Here is a 24,368-nt window from a genome sequence, read left to right on the forward strand (position 1 = left end):
TTTGTGAAAATTATACCAATACCACAGGGAAAACAGTAGACCTACTGTATGTGACATTGGGTACTAAATAAATCACTACAGGATATAGAATATAGTTTAAAGAAAAAAAAGCATCTAGGATTGAACATCATTTATTCCAAATGATTCATCCGGTAAACGCTGGGGATCATTACAATTAAAATGGAACCCCCAAAAACAAAAAAACAGTAGATACTTACACAGTGGAATTTTAGTGTTACTTCATGGATAATGATGAATGGATATATTTACAGTATTAATGCACAAAGACCTGTTTTGTATTAGGCACCAGAACATGTAAACACAAATGTAAATAATGCTGGAGAACAGTTCAGGTGTTGATATGTCATTTACGCTAACCACAATTAAAAAGCTAAACTGTGAATATTTATTGCACGGCAGAGAGACCCTGTAACAGGTGAAAGTAATTCTCTGCATCAATATGACAGTAAATTTGACCATATCGCTATTTGGGGTGTCCATTACTTTTATATTGTTCCTTTTAGCCCCATCATTTTTATACAATTCTCCATTATCTGAACGTTAAATCCGGTTTATATACTTTCCACTAATTGTGCTTTTCTTTCACGGCACGCAACACTGCACACAATAAAGATGGGATAGGAGAACACGGTTAAGTATGTATGCGAGAAGGAAAAAACATGGTAAAAGATGGTCAATTGAGAAATAGACGCACTTCGTCTGTTCCCAACAATACACTCGGGGGGAGAACAAGAAAAACACCAAGATACAGGATTCGCGTTGAAATACGTAAAGTGCACTACAGGAATGGAAGAGAGGTCTTCTACGAACAAAATAAACTCCTAGGAATCTTTAAGACAGCACAATGGTGGGTCATTTTAAGCTTTAAGGGTTTGATTTACCAGGATGTCAAATAGTAGATGATAGTTTGCACATGCAGATTTTGCACCTAATCTATGTCATGTTGGCCAGATTACGTGATTGCGTTTTTTCTTGCTGACTAATGGTGGCAATAAGGCTATTCAACGACCATCTCAAGAAAAGGGGGTCTGCGTCTAGTCATGGTGATGCATATTTTCAAAAGTTACACATGGCACAGCTGGCTTTGAAGATTCACAGCTTCAGTACTCATCAATCACTGTAAAACTGCTCATTTTCAATGTTTCTATTTACTTGTTTTGTTTCGAAAGCAAATGTCGGCGAGATGAATGACTGAACTGACCACTGGCTATGGCTCTAAGGGTAACACTTCATTTTTACATAACTACAGTACTGGTCCGACTATTACCTGCCCACCGGCCTCTGCTGGTGGTATTGAGAAGGTGAAGGCAGGTTTGGTAGGAGTATAACACACACACAGCAAAGACCAAGCAACACATGGGCACCATATCTACTGTACGTACTCGATGACTAAGCGCGCTATCTACTCATTTTAATAATTATTATATTTTTGAAGTATAACATTACTATAGCGGATACTTCGTCCAGCAATGCTATCCCTTGTTTGTTGTACTGTAACGGCACCTGCTCTTTACACAACACCAACAGGAAATCAGAACAAGACCCAATTAAGACAAAACATTACGCCTGCCCGTGTTCCTCCGCACTTACTGTAACATCTTGAGTTTTGAAAAGAACCTAGGAATGCTGTGGAGGCGGTTTGTTAAGAAGGTTCCACGGGTTTCACTACTAATTTTTTGAACTTGCCTACTCATCACTTCCATAGTTGGGTGCTGAGGGTCTGTCCGGAAGCAGTTGAAGGTGTGGACCAACTAGCTGTGGGGGTGCCTGATGTTGGTGCACCTCCATTGGTGGCCATGCCAGTCATCTGCTGGGACAACTGAAAGAGGAAAGGTGGGATTTTAAAAAAATCACTCGTCTAAACTAAAAGCATGTTTCTTTAGCCCAGAAATAGTCAAGAAAACACAGTGAACCCACTTTTCTCAAAGAGAATTGCTCTCCAAGTATTTTTATGACTCCTTTGGTCACCTTCTGACATTTCCCCCTACTCAGCAGCTCATCTGCTCCCCTCTGCTTGCCCTCAGTCTTCCATTTTGTCTTATCTATTATGAATGCGTCTTGGTGCTGCACCACTCTTGTATCTGGTCATCTGAGAGCTTTGTGCAGGTATGTGAGGATGCACACGTGCACACAAAGAGCCAACGTGATCTCGAATGTCACTATAACCCGGGTTGTACTCTATCACACTCACTGGCAATAAGAAGGACACACACAGATTTATATTCCAATGCTAGAGTTGAGGGCCTTCTTCAGGCATGGGGAATCAGACAATGTAGACAACATACTCGATGTAATCATTTCCTGTCACCTTTTCAAAGATTTTTGGCAGCGTCTTTTATTCTGTTATGTTTTCATATCAATGATGGTATCTAACATCATTGGATCCTAAACATTAATGAAAAATTGAAGAGGAATCAATCAGAGAAGAAGACCAGTTACTAAAGAGTAAACTTTTTGGGGAGGGTGTTGCATTCCAATTAGTATTGGCACAAATGTGTAAACCTGCATTTTGAAGCGAAGATAGAAAAAGAAGAAAGGAACACTGCCTAAAAATGCTGAATGTGTAGATTGCAGAAACATAGCATGGCTTCTTCTGGTTTGAGGTGTAATAATCTTAAATTGATAATAATGGCATGATATTAGGAGAAAATTCCAATCCACAGAAACAATGTCTTTCAAGTTAAGGAAAGCACACAGCCAAATTGCAAATAATTTCCAGACCAAAATGCAGATAAAACAGTAAAAAAAATGATTTTACTGTTTGAAGAGCAGAATTGATTTAATGTCAAATAAATTGAAGTGTATATTTTAAATAGGTGTGGTGAAACTGAACTGCCACAAAAGGACAATGCTGTTTGGTAAAAATTGCAATTTTTGGTGTGTGCGTTTTATAGTTAAGTGCATCTTATTTTCTGAAATTTACAGTCATTTTCCTCAATTACCTGGCCAACACTCCACTGTCCTTGCTGAACACTATGCATGCTCTCTCCTTGCTTGGCTGACATCACATTCTGCTGCATGTCAATAAAGCTGCCATTTGGTAGAGTCATGCCTGACATCATGGCTGCTGCTGCTCCTCCCATCATGGTGCCTTTGAAACCCTGCTGTGTTATTTGAGGCTGCCCAACGTGCATTCCTATCACACAAACACACAATAGTCAAAGTGAATCCCATTTAATTTGACCACACTAAGCTAGACACATCATCCTCTATTTCATTTCTGATCATTGAAATAAATTAGTGTAATGATACAGCAATGTAATCCATATGCACAGGTTCTGTAAATAGTGCATAAATCTCTTCTCTGTTCCCTTCAATAAGCAAATGTCACAGTTTTCCTGGACGTGCACAAATTCACACAAACACAACATTTTTTATGCATAATAAAAGGAGGAGAGGAGAAGTAGAGGAGAGTCTGCATTCACTCTGTTCAAGTCGGATAGCAGAAAATGGCTTTTCATCACACTGACCTTTCATCTTCCTTCCCTCAGATCTGTTATTATGATTGTGTGTGCGCGCGTGTACGCGGATTGGGCTAACATAGCATATATGCTTCTTGGTTATAAATGACATCCTCTACCATTTGTGTACACCCTACTTGCATTATTTATAATACTGAAATACTACTGGCATTACTACTATTGCCATGCATACTAAAAGCATTCATTTACTGCATACAGTGCCTTTTAAAGGGACCCATGGTTACTTAGCATAAACTCAATTGAAGTATGTATATAAAATGTTGAGTATATTACTTGCACTGTCAGTTGAAGGAGGAAAAAAAGCCATGTGATTGGATGTCTGTCGTCTTCATCAACATTGACACATAACGCAGTTAACTTCTATATTTTATGGAAACCTCACCCCAGATTACTATGGGATGTGGTGAAGGTTACCAGTGGATTATCTGGCAACGGTTGGCTGCTCAAAGTTAGGATCAGACCAAATTGATTATTTTCGGCCTTAAGCATGAAAGTGTAAAGGTAATGTTAGGATCCGGATGGTGTGTGTGTGTGTGTGTGTGTTTGCATATGTTTAGCATTTTACCTTGCCCAGTAGCAGGCTGTTGCTGGCTGTGTGGCTGACTGCCCACTGAGCTATTGGCGTAGAGCGATAGGATGGAGTCTTTTGATAAAAGCTTTTTATCCTCTACCTTTGCAGTGGTACAGGTGGAAGTAGAGGAGGGAGATGAAGAGGTGGGGGGATCTGATGACTGAAGTGCTGTCCTGGAAGCAGGCTGTTGGAACGGAGAGAATCAAACTAAGTTTTTACATTTAAAAAAATGCCTGTGGCTTGCACATTTTCATCTCCTTTCAACGACAAATAGGCTGTGCATTTGTAGCCGTGCCTGTACTGAGAGGATTTTTTGTAATGTGTAATAAAAAGGCAGATTTTTCGGTAATAAGTCTATTGAATTTCATAGTTCAAATATTTATTTATTGAAATAGTTTTACTCAAACAATATCTGAATTTATCTGCTTCCAAAAATAAATATGTCAGAGTGCAGGTGCATGTGCGTGTATGCAACCATGAGTGAAGAGTGAAGTAAAAGGGGAAGCAGAGGCGACATCTTGAATTCGATAAGAGGAGACGGTGTGAGAAATAGTGGGCACCGGCAAACACACACGCACACACGCACACATGCACATGGACAAACACACTAACACAGCCACACTACTTTGAAAGTATGTTGTGCTCAACTACTTAGCAGGCAGTACTGCACTCCTCCGCCTCACTCAGCTGACTCTTTGTGACTAGAAAAGTGGAAGGCAGAGGCAAACTAAGAGCTATAGGCAGTAGTAAAAAAAGAAATACGGACAAAGCGGGTGTGGGAAGATTGACAAAACTTGTGAGGACGTGATGTAAAAAAAAAAAACATTGAAAAATAAGAGAAGCTTGGATAGAGACGAGAAAATAACCAGAGGTAAGAAGTAGGATGATGAGGAGAGGGTATGATAACGCTGAGACTATCATGAAAGGGAGGAAAGGAAAAGAAGAAGAAAAGGTTGGCAAGGGAGGAGAAAACATAATTTAAAGAAAAAACAAGGACAAGTTGGATTTGTGTTAAAATAGACCATTGAAAATGATGAGCTTTGTCTGTAGCTAGAAAGACGCACAGTCCTTTGCAGCGATTCCAGTAATTGTACTTTGGGTAGACACCAAAGCAGGTTGCTATTAATAGCTGCAGCACATACACACCATGCTCGCTCCAAAATTAAGGAGGTAAATTACCCTGAACTGATCAACAAGATCTCAACCTAGAGATAATGACTCGTATATAGCGCAAAGCCTATTTGTTCTAAAGATCATTCACAGATTGGAAACATGCCTTTAGCAGGTTTTCGAATTGCAAGCTGTATGCTTTCATGGAAAGAATACAGCAATTTGCAAATCCGTCCGCTTTGAAATTCTCTGATGAAACCATTTTTGGAACTAAAGGCTGATGCTTGACAGACACATTGAGAAATAAAAACCGCTTAGAAGAATTACCAGTTAATTAAGTTTGCATTAAGATATGGCAACCAAATATTTGGCAGGCGTAGCTTTGATAAGAAGGGTTAATTAGAACTCTGGTGAAGAAACTTTGCGATATTCTTCAGACTAAAAAATAACTGCTTGCAAAGATATTGCAATTCCACAACCCTTCTATTTCAAAAGGTTTTTTTTAGGTCCCCAAATCATGTTAAAGAAGCTACAAAAATAAATTGTTATAAAAGAAATGCAATCAGTTTTGCAGTTAATTACTGCCACTATTTTACTCGTATCCTATTTTGCCAGGTTAATTTGTGTGCATCATAGGAAATTTTGAGTTTTGGGAAAGAACATTGTTCCCTCTCCAGAGATTTGGGACCAATAGAAAAAGAGGACGGCTGAGATTTCTAAATCCTGTGGGATTTCATTAAAACAGTCAGATCTTTTTCCCTTTTACCGTGGCCTTACACAACCCCACAGGTTCACAAGTACAGACAGAGCCTACGTATAAACCTGCCATTAGCTACAAAATTAAACTTGCATGCTGTTGCGTTTTACCTAAGCATAACCCAAAAAATATCTTAAGGGGCTTTTCTGAGGTGAGGAAAATGGCAGATAAAAAAGAAGAGAGAAACAAAAGGTCAACATGTTTTTTTAAACAGAGACCACTGGTGATGCGAGTCTTTGTACTACTTGATGGAGGCAACCATACAAAACTCACAGGTCAGAGAATATCTGACAACGAGATCAATTTTCACAACACAAAATCTCAGAACACGAACTCCAAAAGAGAGAGACAATGGTGTGGAACACTACAATTTCAAGAAGCATCTGCGAACTGACTAAGCCTCGCTTATAAACCAACCGATCTTTATATAAAAGCCAGCCCAGCAATCATTATAACCTGTTGGGTGCTAACCAGCAAAAGTTTCCACTGAAGGAAATGTTCAATAAATATTTTTTAAAATAAAATGTTAGCATTTTCAAAGTCTGTATCAAAGTATCAAATTGTCTTTATTTGCAATATAGTATATAGATGTAGTGTATATGTGCCTATCAGACATCTTGTAGTGACAAAAGGAGAAATTCACATAGTCCTAACATTCTTCAACACGAACACGCACACCCACATAGTGTGCGATATGTTGGGGAGCTCCTAGCAGCACATTGTGAGATTGAAAGGATCTACAACAAGGCTCTGTTCTTTTCAACCCGTGCTGTGTTGTATGGTGAATTACCATCTCTTACTGCATTGTCCTCACTGTCACTACTCACACGCACTTGCAGATGCACAGATGAATAGGAATATATCTACATACATACATATACATATATACAAATATATGCATTTATGTATGTATATATGTATATGTTTATATAGATGTGTACATGTGTGTATATAAACATGTACATATATACATACATATATTTGTATATATGTTTATGAATATATGTATGTTTACATGCATATACACATGTATACATATATATGTATACGTATTTATATACATAAGAAAAACAACCTTTTTCAGGTTTGGTTTTCCATCACTGCTTCAGACACCCATTTACTCCCCTCTGTTACACCATCTGTCTACAAAGCCTAAGCAAGATTGCCTGAGTGTGTGTGCATGTCTAAAAACTAAAGAAACCTGAACAAAGTAAAGCATACACCTGAAAAGAGGAAGAAAATCAACTAGTCACCAGTTAATTACATCACTTGTCTGTCTATGGCTACCCCATTCTATTTCTTCACTCAATATATTTGGTAATTACACTGGATACACTGAAATTGAGCACTTGAATAGGTCAAATAAAGTGATATATTTACTTTCCTCGAAAAGCACCAAACAGTATTGTCTGTACAGTATGTTTACTTGCATGCTGCAAGGCCACAAAATCAGTTGTTAGTTTTCAGTTTATGCCATTTATATGCTAGAGGAAACAATGACACTTCTAAAAGAAATGTGCCGCTTACGATTTATTACATCTACAGCGTGGCTGTTACGGTTTCTCGGTTTTAATTGCTGTAGCTTTGCCAAGGACATTTCTAACAGCACTAGAAATGTAATATTAATGGCTGAATCCGTTGTATATTGCCTTGTTTAGGGGGCAATTGTTTGACATTTTGTTGATTTAACGGTCTGCTGTTTTCAAGATTCATTTCTGTAAATAATTAAATTTCAATCTACAACTCAGTGTGTAATGAAAACAAAATGAAACTGTCAAAAGGAGGCAGAAAATACTTGATATAGTGATTCTTTGTTAAAAAAATGGCAACATTTCTGTGAAAATGAGTTTACATCTGTGGTAGTGGATATAATGCGAGTAATAAATCTTTTCAGTACCCTTGACGATATTAGATGTCCAATCATGTATTAATTTTAACTTAGTTTGTCAGTAATAAATACCCCAAAAAATAACAAAAAATAATCTACATTAATAGTTTGAAAGATTAAGTAATGTATAATTAAACTATGGTTCCAAAATAATTTCACCCAAGGTTATTCTGAATGCATTTTAGGTAAGTTTTAGGTAAGTTACAAAGAACAATACACTCGACATGTATGAGAATATTGCCCGAAGATATTGTTTGTTTGTGCATGAATTTACAAAATACTGTGTTTTAGTTTTAATCGCAATTTAAAAACATAGGCACGTTAGGTTAATTGAAAACCTTCCCTCAGTCAAAAGGAAAATGTGAATGGGAATGGATGTTTGCCTACCTAGAGTACACATGCCCTGTAATAGGTGTACACAACCTCTTACCCAAACCCACCCGAGGTATGCTCCAGACCACTAGGGTTGCTGAATAAACTAAACAGTAAAAAAAAAAAAAAAATGAACGAATGAACAAACCAATTTAAGATGAAGATGGGGCTTAAATACACAAAAGATATGCTGGCAATATGTTTGCAAAGGAGAGAGAGAGAGTGGTAACAATAATCCCACCTTCCCACAAGGCTGAAATTACAATTTAGTAATTGACTTTCAGAGATGGGTAAGATCTCCTCGATGCCAGTTAATAGCTTCGAGGACCAAAAAGCTACAATTTTTGTGACGCACCTGACCAATGGGAGCAATATGAAGCAAAAATCCACCTGCCGAACCCAATGTAATACTGGTATGTTTATTTTGTACGTAAAAGGGTCTATTACATGACATTGAATGATGTTTTCAAAACAGTAGTTCCATTATAGTCTGTTTTCGAGCATCTTTCAGAACCCTCAGATTTTTGTGTTAGTGTAAACACTGCAACAACCAAAAAAAAAAAAAAAAGAGTTCACTGACTGTTAACCCCTCAAAAAAATCTATTTTTAAATAGTTAGTAGTAAAACATTTTGGGCTCTTTAGAAAAAACATGTTGACTCACAAGCAGAGAAAACTATCTTTTTGGAAGAGAAAAATATCAAAGAAAACAAAGACTTTGACGCTCATATATTTTGCTTTACTGACACCTAAAAATAAAAATTTCAAGATATACAACTATAAAACAGGCTTAGGAGCAACGTTGACTCACAGCCCGAGTTTAATGCCAGTGCCTTTTTTAATGTGACACTCAACAGTCACTCCCTGAACTACATCTCTTTTCTCACCATTATGACACATACTTTCTGCCTACTACTCATCTTATGTTACACAATATACACTGTAAACATTGACCTCTCCAGCTTATACCGTATAATAAATGCAACAACAAGTAAAATACAAATTCAGCTATCTTATATCTAAATATTATTTGCTGTCACTGTAATGTTTAATTTCTTCTTTTCCCTATTTCATTGTCCAATTTGACTTTGTGCGATAGGTCCACATTGTTTTCAAAGACATGGTTGAATTGGTTTTATAAAATAAAAAGTATGAGTTATTTTTGATATAATCGGCATGTTCAGACGACATACATTATTGAAGAGTTGCTCTGGTTTTAGACCATTTCAGTGTGTGCTTTAGTGCCAATGCTTTATCAGCCTCACTAGGTTCTCACTAAAGCAGCTAGGATACACTGATAAGCAGATGATGAAAGACTGTGTCTCTGTGTATATTACCTTTGCTTGTTGTGCAGTATTGGAGGAAGGAAGAGGGTTGGAGACCATTGGTCCAAAGATGTCTAATTCATCACTCTTTTTTGAACCTTTTCCATGATTATCTGGACCATCTGATGGAGAGAGGAGATTATTTTTATTATCGATAAATACTCAGGGGTCCTTTCCATTGAACAAAAAAAGAAAAAGTTTCTTAGATTCAGGCAATTAATGGTTTAATCTTCACAGAAGATAAGAAACAAATCAATAATGAGTTTGGTAATAAGAATATCGACATGTCCGTATTGTTCAGTGCTGGACTCATGTACATGATTGTACGGTTTGTCAAAAAGTATATAAACCAAAGTGTTTACACTGCAGCTTCCATTCTTTCAGCCACAATTGTAAGCAGCCTTATTTCATTATGGAGGTGAGCTACAAGGAGAAAACGGGATGGTGTGGATGCTCATTTTCTCTGCCATATTTGCAATGAAATTGGGTTGTTTCTATAGAGCACTCTAAATTTTCCCATGGAAACAGACTAAGTGCAAAATGTGGGTTTTTTTTATGTAATCATCCAAAATTTCTTTACTCCACACAAAAGTCAATGTGAACGCGTTCACCCGATTTTACTATTAGATAGAATGCTCAAATGTGCTATTTTTTATTCATTTGGGTGGGGGATAATGCTTGCGTAAGGATAGGTATGGAAGATGAATGAATTCTTCACAGGAGTGATGGGTCCAATATGAGTCCATTATCAAGAAAGATTGTGCCAGAACCGGTTTATTCAATCAGGGAATAATAAAATGATTGTCAGAAAGAGGAGGGGAAAAGACGTGATAATGTGGTATTGCTGTCAACATTAATCAACTACAAATGACAGTGATAATAATCAGTGATAAAAAGTGTAGTTTTTGACATACCAGGTTTCATTTGTGTATTTGAAACATTAGTTAGGAACTCAAATCCCTTATTCACATTATTGTATCAGTGGAATGTTCTAATGCATTCCCATGAGGGAGAATTGATTTTCCAAGTCTTACCTAGGCCCAAAAGGTCCACAGCATGTTCTTGACTTTTTTTGGGACTGGCTCTCTGCTCACACTGTAATAGATAAAAACGACAACAATAAATAGACAATTAAAGAATATGTATGGGTGTAAATTGCACCTTGACAATGTTATTTGATAGATCTGGAAAATAATTTTAAATATGTTCTATGGATAAACACAAAGTGTCACCACCTGCAACAATATGTGGACAAATCAGAAACTGGAATCTAAGATTTTTTTTTAAATGCATGATTAAATCCCAGAGTAAGAAGAATACACTGATGGAGATATCACAGAAAAAAATTGATGTAGCAGAACACAACAGGGGGGAATGAGTGGGATTTAAAAGATTTACAATGCTGCTAACATACCCAATTTCCCCCCAAACAAAAGATCGATGGTTCACATTGAATTCAATACCTATCCAATCTCAGGCAATGAAACCAATTACAGTTTCTATTCCCAATCACTAATGCAACGTCTGTGTGTGTGCAGGGACTGCAGAAACACAGCAGGTATCCACCAGATAATGGTAGTATTGTAGGCTTGAATTAGTCGTTCATTTGCCTCCGGGGGTGGTGCCATTAATTCACTGTTATTGACGGTGATAGACGATAAATTAATTTGAACTCATAATGTGTCAATGCCGCAAACGTGCATCTGTAGTCACTGAAACAATAAAAATATTTGTGTATATATATTTAAAGTAGGGATGACCCCTATCTGATTAGAAATCTGGCCTGAGCGTCATTTTCAGACATTTGGAGTCGGATGAAAAAGATTGCATTTTGAAAAATGCATTTTATAATTTAACTTTAGCTGTTGTGAAGCCAAAACAAGACAAAAAATGAGACAATCCTTCAAAGAAAATTTGCATACTTTAGATCGGGCTACAAATCTGGCTATATTTTACAAGAGCAGACTGTCTCGTTAGTAAGACGTGTTGAGATTTCCTGCCCTAGAAAGCGATATTGAAGAACAGACCGCTTGTAATTAGTTATCTGGGCTGACACTGAGTGATGTTACCGATAGCAAGTCAGTAAAGGACTGTGAGGGGCTGTCAGGATCATTTCTCTTCGAAGTGGTAAAAGACGAATTGGACGGAAGACGAGAAATCGATAGCGCTTCACCTGAACATGTGAAGAGTCCCATTTGATGGTGAGACTCTGCAAGGGAAAAGCTATCCCTGAAATACCTTCTGTCACACCTGATTGTTGTGACAACCACACCAGACAAACACTCCACAGATCTGTAAAACTTAAGGGGAAATGGTGTTTTCATTCCTTATGTCTATGACAGAAGCTTCAGATCCTCTCTCAATCTCATCTATTGTTTAGTTTCATCTACAGCTAACACAGGAATAGCAAGAAGTAGTCTTGAATAATTAGGCCCTGGCGTAACCTTCCAATGATAATTGGATTTATGAATATTCATTAAGCACATGGAACTGGACCTGAGATTCACACATTTTCTGTGGCATTCAAATTCCATCAAAGCATGAGATGGTATTTTTACTGCATTTAACAAGAGCTGTGAGACAGCACAAACCAAGAATGGCAAAACACTTTTCCCCCCCCAAATGACCTACCCAAAATTATCTTCAGCTTCCACCATTGCCTTACAAGTCTTTTCCTGTTTGGCTATATTCATGTCAATGGACAGGATCTCAATAGAACATTTTTATGACTCGTATATTTGTATATCTTTAGAACATTTTATTGCAGGGGAGAATAGACCCTTTTTTTATGACTAGGACACAATACATGGGCATTATGCATTATGAGTCATAGCTTCAGTAAGTAAAACTCTTTCATGCGTACAGTACGAGGGGATGAAACAAAGGTCTGATTGTCAGAAGAAAAACAATGACTGGGGAAAGAGCAATGGGGGGAAGCAAAGGAGTGAGAGTTGAGGGCTGCCAATTGGCTATAACAGGGAGAGCAAGTAGCCAAGAAGGGATGGAAACAAAAGGAACAGGAAATAGAGGACAAATAAGAGGGGAGAAGAAAAAATAAGGGCATCTGAGGGATGTAAAACAGAGAGTACATTAAATGAGTAAATGGGTATGGACTACATTACATACTCAATGAAAATGCATAAAATAGCAGCACTCTTATACTACAGTTGGGGAAAATGTTATATTCTCATGCTCTCATGAATACCACTGCCTTTTACAAATGCTTTATAATCCATTAAGAGGGAATGCTGCTACACTTCACTAACAGCAATATGGTGCAATTGTAAGCTGCGTGAAATGAGGCTTAGGACATTAAATTTTTTTTTTCATGGACAGTTTAGTAAGATACTGTTGTTGGGTCTTTCAGTATTGTTTGGTTGATTGATAAGTCTAGAGTTTAGAATCAAAACCATGTTGTAGTAAGCTTGGGTTGAAATGAATTGGAAATCTATCACTATTAATGGCAGCGAATGAGTTACATAAATTAACATAATCAACACACTGAGCTGGTTCCTCATTCATTTTGCAGTCGCCCTTTGTTTGCTGGCAGCTGCCATACTAAAAGGATGAAAGAGAATAAAACTGTTGCTGGCTCGGCGAGTCAATATTACAGAAGAAAAACAGGTACGGTCGTGTTTGAAATGAATTGAAAGGAAAGGCAAGAGTGGTCATTGGAAATCAAAAGGGGTAAAAAATAGGGTTGAGGAAAGACAATGGTGATGCAAGGTTATTTTAGAAGGAAATCGGACACTTGGAGGGAGTGAGAAATTGAAATTGAGCAGGGAAATGGGGGGGATATAAACAATGCGGATGAAGTGCAAGAAAAAAAATGAAGTAAGATCGATACCAGGTGGTGATGATGACATAGGGAAGAGTGGAGTAGAAGTAAATAATGTCAAAAGCAATTCTGATGAAATGAAGACAGGGGAAAATGCATACTGAATTGCTGTAGTTCGGGAACACTCACTATGGCTTTTTATTTTGCCGGACAATCCCCCCCACACACGCATACATTCAGTAGATTGCAAACACACTCTAGAATACCATTGGCAAAATGTTATTTGATAATGAACAGTCCTGACAACGTTATGAAAGGCACACAGACGATTCACAATATCTTAGGTGCCACATTCTTTAGTTCAATACCGTCTCACATCCTTTTATTTGTCTTACCTATCTCCCCTATTATCTGCATTTCTAGCTCTCCTCCTATCTGTAGCTCCCATTACAGACACTAAATCACTGTCATCCTATTAGACTGCTGGCGTATGTTGTCTCTTTCTTTGAGTTCATAAATAAATTATCAAAGAGAACAAGATGGTGTGCCTGCTCATCATGGAAGGCTCTTGGTTTTGTTAGATATACAAATGAGACTGATTGTGAATGGCTTTGTCGGTATTTTGAGCATGCTCATTAAGTACACAAGGGTTTTATCAGTGATTAGGGCAGGACTTGACTGGATTAAATGGAAAAGGTCTCGATAACGGTAGCAAAGTTCAACAGACAAACAAATGCATCTGTGACCGGTCAATGTTAAAGTGATGGGGCTAAGGAGCATGCGGACAATTTGTGACTCATAACGTCGCTACATCCCCTACAGCAGTGTTCTTTGAGGCCTGGCAGTCAGTGCGATCGATAACTAAAGCACAATGAGTTAAATCAATAAAAATGGATTCGTACTGCTGAAGAAGAGCCATTCTCGCCTCCAAGAAAAGACACACATGCACAACAGAAAAGATCATATTAAACGCACGTATGCACCCTCCCCCAACATGTGCAATCTCCTGCTATTATTTAGCACAGCAAGCAAGCAATTAAATCAGTTAGATCTGATTTTCTTAAAAATCAAAAAAAAAAAGAACCAATGAACTGGTTGGCAGGTATAGTGATTGTTTTATAAAGATCTTGTTTTTGACTGCCAGTCAATCGGATGAATTATATTTAAAAATGATGCAACCGTGTTAGGATTCTTAGTGTGACAACATAACATTGGCAAGACTAAGCAATGAATGCTACATAACACTGTTTTTGGTACATTATCGGGTTGTCAGGGTTTACATTTTTGTTCTCTGTATCATCTGATCATGCAACACTACGCATAAAGATCATCTAATAGTCACAGAGAATGCAGCAGCACCCATACAACTGAGGACTACATAAATCCCTTGTGCTTTCCCCACCAACCACAAGAATTCGCCATGACCTAGAAACAGGCATTTACTTATATGCTATAGTTAGTTGTGGTGGGGGGAAAGTAGTTGCTGTAGATGCTATAGATTTCAGTTCTTTTTGTCATATATTTTTTTTAACTAGGAGATCAAGGTCCTTCAATTTTTGGCATGCAAAAACAACAACTTGTGCATGTGAGACTATGCTTTGCAATATGTAATCGCTTAACTCATTGGCTGCCATTGAGAATACTAGATGTAGAAAAGAGGTAGAAATCCAAACTCTCTTCCCAATTACTTCCAAACTAAACTATTGAAGAATCCATCACAATGAACTTGTACCTCCATGTTGTGTTGGTCCGATTTTTCAAAATCCTTCTCCTTCTTCTTTTCACGTTCCTTCTGTAGAGCAAGAAGAGTTTCCTATTAATACACATTTCGGGACATCTCCTTCATATTTAAATTGAAATAATCATAACGCTGTGATCAATAACTCGACCGTTATTAAGACCAACAATAAAACGAAGAACCATTGTACCCCTTGCTTGCTCTTGTCAGCCTGGGAGATTGGCGAGTTGGCTTGAGGGGCACCTGCTGTCTTCTGCAAAACAAATTCATAAAGAGCTCCAGATTAAGCATGAAAGTAGTGGGTGTGGGGGGCAATCAACAGATTTCAGGGGGTGAAAAGTCAATGCGAGCAAATAAGGTTTTTAACTGCTATTGTAAAGTGCTGTTCTTCATTTTGTTGAAAGCCAAGCCGGTATTCAAGGGTCTCAGGTGCAAAGAAGAAATTGTGTTGAAAGAATCTCACATATACACAAATACGGACTGTACAACTGACCGCTATTAACCTGCCATTGACCCGTGTGATGGACAGAGGGCAAGACTTGAATTCCAATAAGTACTGTGTCAGTTTGACACAGCGATGGGATGGAAGGAGTTTGTCTCTAAAGATTTTAATGAGTAAGTAATGCATTTATTTTGTTATTTATCTATTTGACATTTATTTTGTACAGCACTTTACTATATCTGTAGTCCCTTGTGTAAAAAAATGAGTTCAGTCTACTGACAAAAAGCATTACTATTTCAAGTATATAAATAAACATGATATATGCGAATGTACCATTGGATATAAATAGAATACAGACTAATGGCATTATGTATAAATAAGACAAATAAATGTCAGAGTGAAGGTTTTTGGCTCAAACTGGAGTGTGACAAAAACATCCCATCTATTTCCAATGGCCCTGTTCATTTGCAATGGGATAAAATTGATCTCATATCAATACGAAGTGACACAAGAAAGTTCTATAATCTATGGGAAGTAACCAATGAACAGTAAGTGACCCAGACATCCCCTAAAATCAATTGGCTTTATCCAATATGCCCAGTGACCCTGAAAAACCCAAAAATACACAGCAGGTGGTCTGCAAGTACTCTAAAATGAACATGGAAGTGACCCGAAATTAACGGCAATTGTCATTTCACCATGGAGGATGACATTTAACGCTTATCTTTCAATGTCATTTGTACATTCGTCCCTCCCAGTCAAAATGGATTGCATTGGTGGGAGTTATTCCAGCCGGGCCTCTCCTCTGTTTTTCTCCATCTACACACAATTACTGAAAGTGATAACGACTTGTTTTTAATAATTAATTTGCATATAAAAGCCAGCCACATAAGTGGGAGGCAGAAACAGATCCTAGATCATAGTCTGGCTGCTGGCAGCGCTTAAGAGAAAGCCAAAGAGAATAGAGAGGGAGGCAAAACATGTGAAATCAAATAAGTGAGGAGGGAAGAAAAAAAAAACAGACACAAAGAAAATAATATAGCCAGAGAGCGCAAATAAAGATACAACGAGAAAGAAGCCATCCACAGTATAGTTGGAAATTTGTATAAATACCATATACATGTTTGGTGTTTTTATCAGGACTCTGGGAGTGGAGTGTTTAACGTGTTTATTAGTCTGCAGCTTCCTTGGAGCGTGCACTAACTGACTAAATGCCCCCTTGCTACACTGGATGTACTCACCACTAACTGTGTTTTGGATCTTCACTATTATTTGAAGTCATATTTAGTTAATTTTGGTTATTTGAAAACAATGGCGCTTTCCAAATCATACACTGATTATAATGCTTTAAGACTTATGAAATTGCTGGATAATAATAGATGCAGGCTCAATGAGACAATCAAACAATCAGCAGCAAACCTCAAGTGCACAAATTATTTAGGAACACAAAGTTATGAGCTCTCCAATCATTGTGAATATTCCTATCACCATTTTTGGCACTGAAACTTGATTTTTCCACTGCTAGCTTTTGTGGCATAAGAGCTCAGAAGGCCATTCTTGCTGGGAAACCCTCCAGTGTTGCTAAATTAAAACGATTCTGAGAGGTAGAGAGGACAAAATATGTCTACAAAGATGTGTAAAGAACGTCCTTCATTTCAGTTGTTGCTGCTGTTGATGGATATTCACAAATCCAGATATGTAGTTTTGTATAAAACCCGGATTTGCTTATGCCTACGTTTCTTTGAAAAGAGAATAGTACTCATTTTTGGGTGCCATTTGTTCATGTGTTGTCAATGGTAGCTAATGTGTTAAATGCATTCTCTATTAAAGAGTTAAAGTCATCGTTAACCAAAAAATTTAAAACCTTTGATACTCACCAGAATTGTATCCAGAGCCTCCTTGTCATGGTATTTTTTCCTCTCATATTTATCACGGATGAATACTTCCACAGCCCTGACATCTCAGTTCAGGAATAAAAATGTTCACTCACTTTTATAAAATCAATAATGTGATAACAAAATTCAACTTTTAACCAATTCAACTTGGCTACTAGCAATTATATCCAGGATATAGTCCAATAATTGTAGAAAATTGATTTGACCTCTCAACAACATGAATCTGCTTAGTTCTGATCCTCTCCAGTGATCTCATGACATTGAAAATTAAAGCCACTAACGTGCAGTTATTGTTTTCCGAGGAAAAGGGGACTGGATTTAACATGGATTTCTTTTCTAGAGCCTCTGGCACTATGTCTATCCACTTAGAGCTTCAAGAGTCAATGCCAAGCTGAAGTGCTCCTCAGCAAATTCCATGCCAGGAGGGCTCTTAGCTTCACTGGCATACATAATGCTGGGATAAAAACAAAAAGGTGGGGGTTGGGTTAGCTAAAAAACTGACCCAAATAATTATTGAAGCATTTATTTGAAAAATGCACTGATTGGGCAAAATTTTCCTTGTAAATTATAAATGTTATATATTTTTTTATAATTCTATGATAGAGTCCCAGTTATTTTTTATTATTACTGGTCTATCATTCATGATGTATCCGTTGTTTTCATTGTGCCAACGTCATTACAAATAAGATGCTACACAATAATTGCTTAAACATGTGGCGACTGGCCCGAGGGCACCTCTTAGGTGGGATATGACCAGAATTTCTTGCCAGGTAAGCATCTAGTGCATCCCTAACAGATGCTTAACTTCACTTTAACTGGCTCGTATAGTAGTATCCCTTAGACCACTTGCAAAAACTGGTACAGTTCTACAGAAATATAAATGCTGCACAGATGCTGCGGCAGTGAATAAGGGTGGTAGAAGTGTCAATTGCACAAAGAGAGAATGCCTGATAGGAGCTTTAAAAAAATAGAAATACAAATATTCATAATCTACTTAACTTGAATTTGCATTGAATTTTTTTCCCAACTAATAAAAACATTGCGATTGTTCATATTGAACTAAACGTATGACTTTCTATATTTCTGAAGACCAATGGAAAAAAAGGGAGCACACTCACATTCCATCCTGGATGTCCAAGTTCCTCACTTTATCTTTAAGGGTCAGCTCAGACACCCTGCAAAGCAAACCAATTTCCACTGCTTGTTTCCATGACCTTGTCCTTTCGGTCAGTGGCCCAGAGTTTGGCCATTAAATTGTGAGCTTCGCCTTGAAGCTAAACCCCGAGTGAAAAAAAAAACGGCAATCTCCTAATTCAACGTTCTACCCCTACTGAACGTGACTTGCTCACAGTTTAATCCTAAACCAGAAGGCTCAAGCTAGTGTAGAGATTCTACACCCCCCCCCCCCCCCCCCCTCTTCAGGTAAAACGCAATTTGATGTCACGAGTACAAACATTGTATAACACTCTGTGAACTGAATGCTAGCAATGAAGTATCTACTTTGACAAAAGTTGTCCACAAGCACCACCCCATCTATTATGTAAACAGTGTCATTTCCAACTGTATGATTATCAAAATCATTTCTAAGTCTCCAGAAAAAAATACGAAGATTTGCTGCCGTCTTAACCCCACAAATCTCTCATCATTTCGTAAAGCTGAAAAGGGCAAACTTGTTATATACAGTCTGAACTAGCAGTGCATTAAAGCCTGCACTGTAATGACTTTTTAGACTAAGATCTGAAGAGGTTGCTAAAAGGACGGCGCCTGAACACAAGGTAATGGATTTCAAATGTCTGAAGGTGTAAATCCCAAGCACACGTTATTTGCTTTAAAAGGATATTGGTCAGTCTGTGGACGACTGAAGTTCTCTGGAAGGTGGGCTTCGTAGACCTGCTTGGCCCGACCGTTACCCATGTCCATCATACTCTGAGAAAAAAAAAAAGAATAAAGGAATATTACTTGGTAGATATAAGACAAAAACATAACAACATTAAATACAGATCGACCCCATAAAAAAGGCTGACACAAGACAAAGATAAATGTGGTAATAATAGCTGAAGTCGAGACTAGGTCAGAATAAGCAATCATCCATAATTAACTTGTTACTGAGCGCTGCAATTAACATTCAGAGAGTGAGGCGCTCTTCTGACCTAGCAGATAGTTGGGGACTGTGCAGACACTTACAAAGACGCACACACACACACACACACTCACAATAATTAAATGAAGTAAACTTCAAATACTGTTTATGCACACCTCTTGCCTGGCGTGGGAGTAAATCAATGTAACATATTGGTCAAATACACACAAGCTCCTTTTATTTTAACATCAATGATCCTCTCAGTGTGATATTAACATGTATACAAATTACATTGGCTCAATAATTCCCCATTATTTTGTGAGTCAGCTCCCGAGAGATAAATGAATGTCAATTTGGGTCTTTGTCGTGTGTGTACCTGCATCTGCTCTTGTGTCCACTGGTCAAGATTGACAGATTTGACTCTGGAGATGTGGACACCCAAGTTACGGTGGATTCCAGCACAGCGGATGCACATGAACACCCCAAGGTTCCATGAAGCCCACCGAGGACCTGGAATATAAAAGAGAGGAATATATTGTTGATGCCTTTTGTGCAATAAGGATGTGCTTTTTTTCCAGAGCATATCTGAGTGAATGGCCACCAGGGTTAAGGATTGAAGGCGGTTTTCTGTGAGTGCTAAACAACCAAGATGATGTTACATAACACTGAAAGAAAAGAACAAGAAACAATGCTATAAGCAGGCTGCACATTGCAAGAAAATCTAAGACCGCGAGGCAGATGTAGGCTGGATTTTATTCTTGTTGACACACATTTGGCTTCAGAAGAAGATGGGTGGTAATTTTAAATGATACCACGAGATGCTGCAACATGAGCCTGAGGGCTTAAATATCATGTGTCAAAGTTTCTCTTGAAAGTACATATAAAGATCAAAATAAGATATCTAATTGATTAAATACTTAGCTCAGCATGTTGGAAACATTTCAGGATTTTTTTTTCAAAGTGATGAGCAAAGAAATGAGTTTTTTGATGTCCTGCCATCCTGCTACACATCTGCTTGGAAACAGAAGCCAAGTCAGGTTTTATTAAAGCCTTTCTGCCTAATTTGAGGATGCCTCCAATTTTACAATCAGCACAAAAATTGTTCATTTTGAACGGGTATGCCGCTGGGCCAGTATCAAAAGCTGTTGGGATTTGCTCCTAATATTATGGTTTAAGCAAAAAAAGGAACTGAGCGAATCAAAGAAAAAACGTGGCTAAATTAGGCAGTCCTTTTGCAGCAAATGTGTTTAATGATTCCGATCATTTTCAAACAGGATATTTGGGTCAAAATTTATTTTTTGTTGTACATGGGCCTATCAGTGCATGAAATGTGTTGAATTTTTTGAATGGCTTAACAAATTTCAGTGATTTTTATAGATCCACTTTACCAAATACTGTAAAGTCTGCTGCAAGAGAAAAGAAAAATGCTCAGAGCAAAACGACTGCCGGTCTCGGGTAAGAGCATCAGTGTGCTAATTCGGTGGCACTAATACGCTTGACGGCCTAAAGGGGCATTAAAGTAGGGATGACTGAGTGTTAAGCCTAAATCAACAAGCTGAGCCCCCATAAGCAGAACTCTATCTGTTGGATATCTGGCTTTTCTTTGGTTTGCGCTCTCAAAAAAGATGTCACAGGCATGAAATTGTCTCTGCAGGCCTCTCAGACAGGGCTCTTTAAAACCATTGCTGAAGTGTGCAATCATCTAATCAAAACATATCAAAATAAAAGCCAAAAGATAAAGAACATGTTTTATTTCCTAGTACATGTTTTTTACCATTTTGTGTCTATCAACAGTTAAAATTATTATTTAATTATAAAGATTGTTTCTTCTTCTTGTATATTTCAAACAGTGATGAGATTCCTGGAACGTAAAGCTCACCATAAGCAACAGCATCGGGTCGAAAGAGCCGCGTGCAGCTCACAAGCCACAGATTTCCAACCCTGGTCTATGTAATGTTATCTCTATTTATTAGGAACTGACTATTATTTGGGTTATTTTCAGAATTCCATTCATGCGAACATTTTTATCAAGACCCCAATAGACAAGAAATAACACTTTCTACAAATATAACTGTTGATGACTAATGACTGCAAAACAAGATGAAACTCCCTGCTTAACAGCATTAATGGAAACAGAACAGGAATGCATCTATCACAACAATAGGTCTGGTGTAGTCTTTATTCCGAACATCATCAGGGAAAGATTTAAAACAAGCAACCCCTCCTGACCAACGCTGTGTCATTCCAGTATATTGCAAACTCACATAAAGCGGTCAGTTGCTGACCTGTTTCAACACAATTTGTTCATGCTCTCACACTTTCATGCAGGTAAATTTGTTCAAATCACCAAGAGTGACAAAATGAGGGCATCCAGCCTTGCTGACGCTAAAAGCATCAACTGAAGTGGACCAAGTCATACTTGAGTATAAACGAACATAAGAGACATACACAAGACAGTGACACAAACAGACATGCTGGGTTTCACACAAACACAGAGTAATTGCACACACACAATCATAAACAAAGTCATCAGAGCTGAGAGGTGCACAAACAAAGATATCCCCTGCAGCCGAGAAGAGGGACAGTGGAACTCTACTACAACATGGAGGAGGGTTGCAGGCAGCAGAGCATGAAATTAAAGCCCCGACACCCTGTAAGAGTGTGTGTGCGCATGTTTTTAATGTGCTGTGACACTGTTCTGAAGCATCAATCAGAAATTAGAAGTAAATAAACTGACGATGAAGATGTTTAAATACCTCGGGTGGGGGTTAGGGGGTTTCAAAGTTGTCTTCTTCACTTAATATTTGTACTTTAAGATGTTTATTTTCTGCAAAGGAAAATCATTGCACTTGCACTTTTTTGAGATTTTTTTAATGCTACACTGATTTGGGCACTTGTCTTAATCAGGCAATTCTACTATGATTGTATCAAGCCATTTTCAGCCACTTTGCTGAAATCAGTGGCTTGTGTCTGGTTTTACCCTGAAAGAGTGGTCCCCACATCACTCAACACATAAAGTTAATGATTACCATGGTGATCACATACATTTTAGTCTACAAGTAATAAAGCATGCATGTCAAAAACAGAGAAAACTTGTAAACGCTCTGCTCCGACAGTCTTCACTCATGCAGAACGACCAATTTTGATAAAATTGTAAATCCATTTGGACTACTCAAATAAATAACCTATAAGAAAAACAGGGTTGGAGGTTGAGCACATTCAATTTTCTCACCCAGAAAGATGAGTCATCCTTGTAAGAACCGGGATGTTTTTTTAATGCCTAAAGTCAAGATTCAAATATTTGTAGACCTCCTGTTAACTCATATGCATTTAGAATTATTGCATTTGACATTAATCACAATTAATGTTTATGTGCTAAAGTACAGATGAAGGGTTAATATTTGTTTCAGACAAACAAAATGAACTTGATAATTTTGTATATAATTTTGGGGGTCTCTGTATCATGAAAACAACTGAAAAAATCCATACTCTGAAACATAATTGTATTCCCTTAAAAAATACCTATAATTTTGCGTACATATCCCAATATTGTATTTAGTTCTCTTCTGTAGTATATACTACAAAATATCAATTTAAACGATGCAAATGGCATTGTTGATGGTTGCTTGAGGCTATACTACCATCTACTGGTCATGTTGTGTGTTGCAGGAAAACATTTTAGTTACGATACCTGAATCCTAAAACGTTATCATCCGATTCGTGATCATATCAAAATCAAAAGGTTTGTCGGACTGAATAATTGTAGTGTTATATTCGAATACCTAATTTTGTTAGGATTATGTAAAATCAGATGCTGTAAAATCATAAATAAAGCAGCCAAGGACATGATATCTATACATCACTCTACGTCACTGTCAAGTTCATTGCATTTCAAACTAAAAGAATCCCCCCAAAAATATACTGGTACCGTAACATTTGGATTAATATACAAAGAAACAGAGATAAATGAAGTCTAAAGTTATGTAAAAGTTACCCCTTAGGAGTATTATTTTAACAGGAAGAACAGGAGGTCTAACGCTCTTACTTTTTAGATACTTGGCGGAAAAATATGTATTAAATGAATCTAGCTTATACAACTTTGTAATGTACCTTTTGAAAATAATTTAATGTGCTAAACGTGACATGACACACAACACAAAGCATTGATGTTGGAAATATTAGATCTATGATATTTTTAGCGTTTTGATGCTGAAAACAGGGACAGTTTTAGCACAAGTAACGGCATCAGGTTGCTATCTTTGTAAAATGCATCCAGTACCAAAGCACACACGCATCATATTAAGATTACGCACAGACATTTGGATTATTTGAACAATCGCACATGCAAACTTTACCTTTTGCCTCACAGTCAGCACAGTTTTTGTTTACGTCCTCTCTCAGCAGTTTCGATAGAATGGCCTGATGCTGCTCATTCAGTTTCTGGGCTTTTTCCCTTTCCGATCGCGTCGCCATGTCTGCGTGTGGATGTTGGTCCTTTAGCTTTGACAACCGAGAAATATGGAAAAAGATAGCAAATTGTTGTTAAAGCGATTGTGTCATCCCAGTCAAGATAATCCTGACTGTGAGTGCACTGCTAGCATCCAACCTGCTAACAAGGTAACATGGAGCGACAGCATCCCTGCTGCGTTCAGGAACATCGGTTATTTTATTGATACAGGTGGACCGAGTTGTTCGGTTCACATTTTAACCCTTTCATGGACAATGGCAACTAATATTAAAAAGTTAAGGATTAAGACGTCTAATAGAACAGTTAATTATTTTTAGTCATAAATAAATATATATATATATATATATATATATATATATATATATATATATATATATATATATATATATATATATATATATATATATATATATATATATATATATATATATATATATATATAT

General features: G+C 37.5%; 1 protein-coding gene across 1 annotated transcript; it reads right to left on the minus strand.

Annotated features, from left to right (window-relative positions):
* Positions 1–115: 115 nt before the first annotated feature.
* On the minus strand, positions 116–24,151 carry LOC144205195 (stromal membrane-associated protein 1-like). Its single transcript, XM_077729395.1, has 12 exons — positions 24,064–24,151; positions 23,813–23,957; positions 19,834–19,967; positions 19,218–19,303; positions 17,360–17,435; positions 15,231–15,293; positions 15,035–15,094; positions 10,559–10,619; positions 9,537–9,646; positions 4,069–4,258; positions 2,964–3,157; positions 116–1,840 (listed from the first exon to the last, which is right to left on the minus strand). The coding sequence occupies exons 2-12, from the start codon at positions 23,928–23,930 to the stop codon at positions 1,715–1,717; spliced, it is 1,218 nt and encodes a 405-aa protein (XP_077585521.1). The 5' UTR covers positions 23,931–23,957; positions 24,064–24,151; the 3' UTR covers positions 116–1,714.
* Between the last annotated feature and the right edge of the window lie 217 nt (positions 24,152–24,368).

This window comes from Stigmatopora nigra, chromosome 12 (assembly GCF_051989575.1).
Source record: "Stigmatopora nigra isolate UIUO_SnigA chromosome 12, RoL_Snig_1.1, whole genome shotgun sequence".
Lineage (NCBI taxonomy): Eukaryota > Metazoa > Chordata > Actinopteri > Syngnathiformes > Syngnathidae > Stigmatopora > Stigmatopora nigra.